A 5,739-nucleotide genomic window follows, 5' to 3' on the forward strand; every position below is an offset into this window, starting at 1 on the left:
GATCCGTAATTTCACCGACGTTTCGACAAAATCTCATTTGTCATTGTATTCGTTACGTGTCCAGAATAGAGTGTCCATGAACTCTCTACTACCTACTACTTAAATGTTGTTGAGTTTAGCATATATATATATATATATATATATATATATATATATATATATATATATATGGAAATATGGAGGCAAACCGCGGACACCACGTGTTTCTGGCTATTGGCCAGAAACACGTATATATATATATATATATATATATATATATATATATATATATATATATATATATATACATGAAAATTGGAACTTTTCAGTTCGATGTTCTTTAAAAGCGTGTTTTTTAGTTTTTCAAACTATATTCATTCAAATGATCAGCAGTAACCATATCTACAGCTGAGTAGTTGTTGGTAAAATCAACAACATCTGGCTCCGTGTTCGCCTTAAATTTTTACTTTGTTTGCATTAGATATTACGTGGTATTGAATCAATAAATAAAATGGAGATTTGAAGTTATAGATGGCAGTCAAACAAAAGATTAAGTGCTAAAAGGTTCTTTCTAATATTTATTGTTTATTGTGAAAAGGAAAATGTCGACATACCTAGCGGCACTGGTTTTGACCGTTCTTCCCAATATTGGTGGAATTCTCGTTAGCTACTCTGTCAGAAATGAGATAAAGTCTTACTATCAAAAACTCAAAAGACCCAGTTGGGCTCCTCCAACTTGGCTCTTTGGGCCGGTCTGGACCGTTTTATACATCCTTATAGGATTTGCTTCCTATCTTGTTTTGACCGCAGACCCATCCAATATAGGTGAGTGCAAGATCATTTCATTATGTAACTATTTTAAAAATATTTCTTGATAATTTTCGTGGGTTAGATTAGTTTCAAAAATGTCTTCATTTGAAGCTGAACGAAAAAAAATCCGATAAGCGAACCAAAAATTAAGAAAAACAATTGATCTGAGTGGCAAAAATATTCATCTGAATTCACCCGGAAAATTTAATTATTCACCGTCATATTTCCATCTGCTGATCATGAGTCTGAAGTCAAAATATTTTTAGATGAGACTACGTTTATGCTCAAATACATCTCTATCACTTTCATCTTCAATCCCATATAAAACATACAGTGTCATCATTAAAGTGCGCACCATATGGGAAACCATTTTTTCGAAAAGTTTCAATGAAGTTTAACTTCCGCACTTGTTTGTGCTTTAAATTTAACTTGAAATGATGCTGCCAACTGCGACCCACTGACGTTCAGTGTTCGTCAAATTCAACTTTTTTTGAAAAAAATTGAAAAAGAGCATTTCTAGATCGAATTTAACAAAAAGTTATTTGAAAAAGTTGTGTCTACGGCAATTTTATATCCATATGCCAAATTTTATGCAACTAGGATAAAGTTAACGTTTTGCTTATTTTTGACAGATATCCCCTTTATTTAAAAAAAAACAAGTTCGGTTAATTGTCATCAATTCATGTATACATAACAAACTCATCATGGAGTTTAACTTTTCTGATATATTTTTACTTATACGGACATTTTTAGAGAGAAATTAAAAATGTGCTATAAAAATTTTAACATGACATCAAAATCTCTTTCTTTTAATGTGTTAATGAATTTTGGCTTGTAAGGCCAAAATTTATTCTTTAATTCTTTTTTAAATTGATTTGCTACGGATCCTGCTTCTCTGAATTATTTCGACATTATCCTTGACACAGTAGTATGACACGTGTTACAACAATATGTCTTTATGTCTAAATAACATAAAGAAATCAATTCAGTTCCACCATTTTCTAGAAATAATTGGGAATATAGGCATATTTCCAGAAAATAAAACTAATTCAAATATTTATAGCATTGTATGATTTTAATTGAGTTTTTATCATACCTAAAATTTCGTTTAGCTTCCCAATGCAAACAACAAAACAACAATATTTTTCATATTTCGTGAAATATTTTTTGAACTTCCCAAAATATATTTGAAGTGTGTATTTCTGGAAATATTATTCCAATGTCACAATCCAGACAGGAATTTGTCAGATTGAACATGTTTTCTTATATTTCCCTTGGAAAATATATATTTAGCTTGATCACAAGATCAGAATGGAGTCCACCATCATCATGTTACAGAGAGTATCTCGTTGATTGAGGCAAAAAATTCAAATCTAGCTTGTTTTCACATCTCATCATAGGGCCACATGAACAGAGAAAAGTAAAAGCTATCACTCTCACTCCTTTCCTGTCGTCATTTCACACGAAAATAAAATAACTAAGACTTCAAAGTAATATTCAAATGTCTATCGCCTTATTAGATCACTTCGTACCGCATTGTCAACTAGACTTCCTCGATTTGCGACTGGGTAGTGTTTATATGTGCCAATGGAAGTCTTAGGAAGCCGATAGAATTATTTTCGAAACGGTGCGACACTTAAAGCGACCTGGAAAAACAAGTAGAGTTGAGTGCGACCATGGCCAAGTTACAGTCGATTGACGACGGTCAGCGGCGGCCGAAGTTTTTTTTTTCAGGGATGATTTACAACAATTGTTCCATATTTGTTGTTTTTATTGTTGTCGAACGCAACAGCAAAGTCGAAAACATCCATACATCTGACAGTTCTGAACAATTTTTTTTTCAAAAATCTGGTAAAACATAATCTTTTTTTACAGATCTTTGGTTGATTCCTTTTGTGATCTACATCTTCAATCTTCTACTCAACTGGTTGTGGACCCCAATTTTCTTCTCGTTAAAAGATATGAGAGGTGTAAGTATATTCTATTCATTTATTTTACATAAGAATTCAAAAATGAAAAAATATATGATTTGCAGAAGGCGTAGTGGAGAAAAAAACATTATGAAATATATTGTCGGAAAACTATACAAGACCCGTTTGTTTTACTTGGTGAAAGTGTAGGTACGATATGAATACCAGCTAACCGATCCGTTTAGGAAAAATATTATTATTATTCGATCCACTTTCACAGTTTTCCAGTGTAAAATCGACTGCTCATGCGTGATACTGAACGGTGTACCAATGCTAGCATTAACTGCTACCATACCTCGTCAGTGTTGATCCAATCGTTACTTTATTAACAAAACGTAACTTTTTGACGTTCAAAATCACACACTTACGTTTTTACCTATTTTTTCATTTTGAAAAACTCTCAGCTGACAGTTAAGAACTGACAAGTGACGTAACAAAACTGACATTTGACGCATCATAACTGAGAATTAACATACCAAAACCGACGGTTGGAGAGCATTTTTACACGTTTCTCATCAGTCAACGTCAACGTCAACCACAGAATAGTGAAATTATGTGCGTCAACTATCACTTTTGCAGATAAATCACCTGATGTTACCAAACTTTTATACTTATACTGGTGATTCTGGAAAGATTCTAATAAGAAAACTTTTGTCTAGCGTAAATCAAAAATATTCAATTATTTTATCGTTGAAGATCATCTGTTTATTCATTTTCAATTTTATATGTTGCTGTAATCAATTCAGTTCATTTTATATTTGAATTTTCTTTATTATTAGTAGAAATACTGAAAATGATGGACAATGTGCCAAAAACATCATTTTCTGTACTAGTCTAACTCACAATTGGAATTTTATATAATTTCAGTTTGCCACCATCGGAAATTTTTATTGTTATCATTTATTTCAGGCTCTCCATGAAATACTCATTGTTGACATAACAGCAGTGCTGGTAGCAATCCAATTCTACAGGGTGAATCAGTTTGCCGGATACCTCATTATTCCTTACATCGTTTGGTTATCGATAGCAACGGCTTTGAACAATTCCATATTGGAGTTGAATTCAAAAGAAGAAAAGGAAAAGAAATGAGGTGAAATCTTCACTCTCAAAACAAATATTTTTAATGAATTTTTCTCAGAACTAATAATTCTAGAAACATAATTGGAAATACATGAATGTTATTTAATTCAGAAATAAATATTCAAGTACTTACTGGTATATTTTTTCAATTTGAATAATTATACGGGTGCACTGTTGAACATGATGCTGAGACAAGAAAGGTGATTACCTACATTCCGAAATTAAAGTAACTAAGAATATGCCAATGCTGTTTATATTAATGTAAGATGTTTCTCTTGTATGTTCATCACTAGATAGGTACTAATAAGTATCTAACTAACCACTTACAGTTCAAATAGTTTTCAACATAAATGTTCAGACAATTTTGTGAATCTGCTGAAACATGGGCTGTGGATTACATTAATGAATATAAATTCATGGATACATACTCTAAATAAACACTCTGTCTAACTTCTCTTAGCTAAAATTCCATAATGGATATGCTTTGCTCGCCGACTGCTCAAAATTATTTTTGTTCGAGTTTCGAGTTCAAACCACAGAATACGTAGAACATTTATTAATAGGATATTTCTCAAATGAAATAATACGATTTGTAGGGTACTGACATCTTTTAGTTAGAAGCTGAACTAAACTCTCGGAAAATGCCGTCTGGAGAAAATATCTCAATCAAAGAGAGATAGATACAGACATTGTTTGACAATGATACAGACTTTCCACCATTCAACTTCACCTTTCTATTGATATATAAAAAAAAAATCTAAATCCCGTTATTTTCCTGAAAAGTTTTGGCTTCTTAATTTTTCAGAATCATACATCCAAATAACTGCAATAATTGCTCCAATATTTGTTTTAATGTACGTAGATGCCAAATTTGGGATCTCAATACATTACTGTTTTATTCCAAATGATACAGTGCTGTATACAAGCGGGAGTAATGGGGATAATTACTCTCCTTCCCCAGAACACTTTTGGTCCTATTTGTGATTACAATTTTTGAAAATATTCAAATCCCAAATTCATATATCATAATTATGAAACCCAAAGAAGACATTTATATCAGTTCATATTCGTCACTGTGTATTAATTTTGTCAACAGCTACAAAAATTAATTGCCGAAGATTTATTTACAATGTTCAACAATTTCGCCCTTTTGTGGGAAAAACTGATATGTATGAATGAGGTTGCAAGTATATTCGGTCATTGCCTTATATGAATGGAAAATAAGAATTCGATGATTCAGTCATTGGTCATTATACAATTATAAAATATGTTCGGTTATTCCGTTGTTCTACTAGTTATATGTGCATATGACGAGGGTTGTTAAAAAATGTAGCAACAATAAAATTGTCGAAAATCGAGGTACATACCTTTTAGATCGATGTAAAGTTATAACAGAAATAGGAAAGACGTGTGTATTTTTTCCAACAGATATAGTCTTCTGAAATCGCAAACATTGAAATATATATTTCAGATTGCTTCTATATTAAAATATTCATATTTGGAAAAAGTCTCGATTTGGATTGAACTTATATAAGTTTCCCCAAATGCCAGCGCCACATATAATCGCCTATGGACATTTTGAAAATCTGACTGCAATCATAATTATTCATCAAAAAGCATCGTCATCCAAAGGCGTCGACATATTAAAAGTTTCTTACTTGTTTGTGCAATATAATGGCTGGGAAAGCAAAAAATTATCGAAATCATTGAACAAACCTCATTTTTTGTGCAGGATATCAGTTTTTGTGGGGATTATCGCCTTCCACAATTTGAAAAAAGTGTAATGTAGAACTTTTTACAAGTGTAAAAAGTGACAGTATATATAACTGTCGTGTTCTGTGGTCAATTATCTGTCAACTGTCATTTGTTCCATGTCAGGATAGCCAGATGAAGGTCGTCT

General features: G+C 31.9%; 1 protein-coding gene across 1 annotated transcript; it reads left to right on the plus strand.

Annotated features, from left to right (window-relative positions):
- The first annotated feature begins 477 nt into the window (after nucleotides 1–477).
- Nucleotides 478–3,969, plus strand: LOC111506816 (translocator protein). Its single transcript, XM_023162022.2, has 3 exons — nucleotides 478–804; nucleotides 2,665–2,759; nucleotides 3,669–3,969. The coding sequence occupies exons 1-3, from the start codon at nucleotides 582–584 to the stop codon at nucleotides 3,846–3,848; spliced, it is 498 nt and encodes a 165-aa protein (XP_023017790.1). The 5' UTR covers nucleotides 478–581; the 3' UTR covers nucleotides 3,849–3,969.
- The last annotated feature ends 1,770 nt before the right edge of the window (nucleotides 3,970–5,739 follow it).

Source organism: Leptinotarsa decemlineata, unplaced genomic scaffold (genome assembly GCF_025532065.1).
Source record: "Leptinotarsa decemlineata unplaced genomic scaffold, Ldec_3_MD MMD2_tig00001064_RagTag_RagTag, whole genome shotgun sequence".
NCBI lineage: Eukaryota > Metazoa > Arthropoda > Insecta > Coleoptera > Chrysomelidae > Leptinotarsa > Leptinotarsa decemlineata.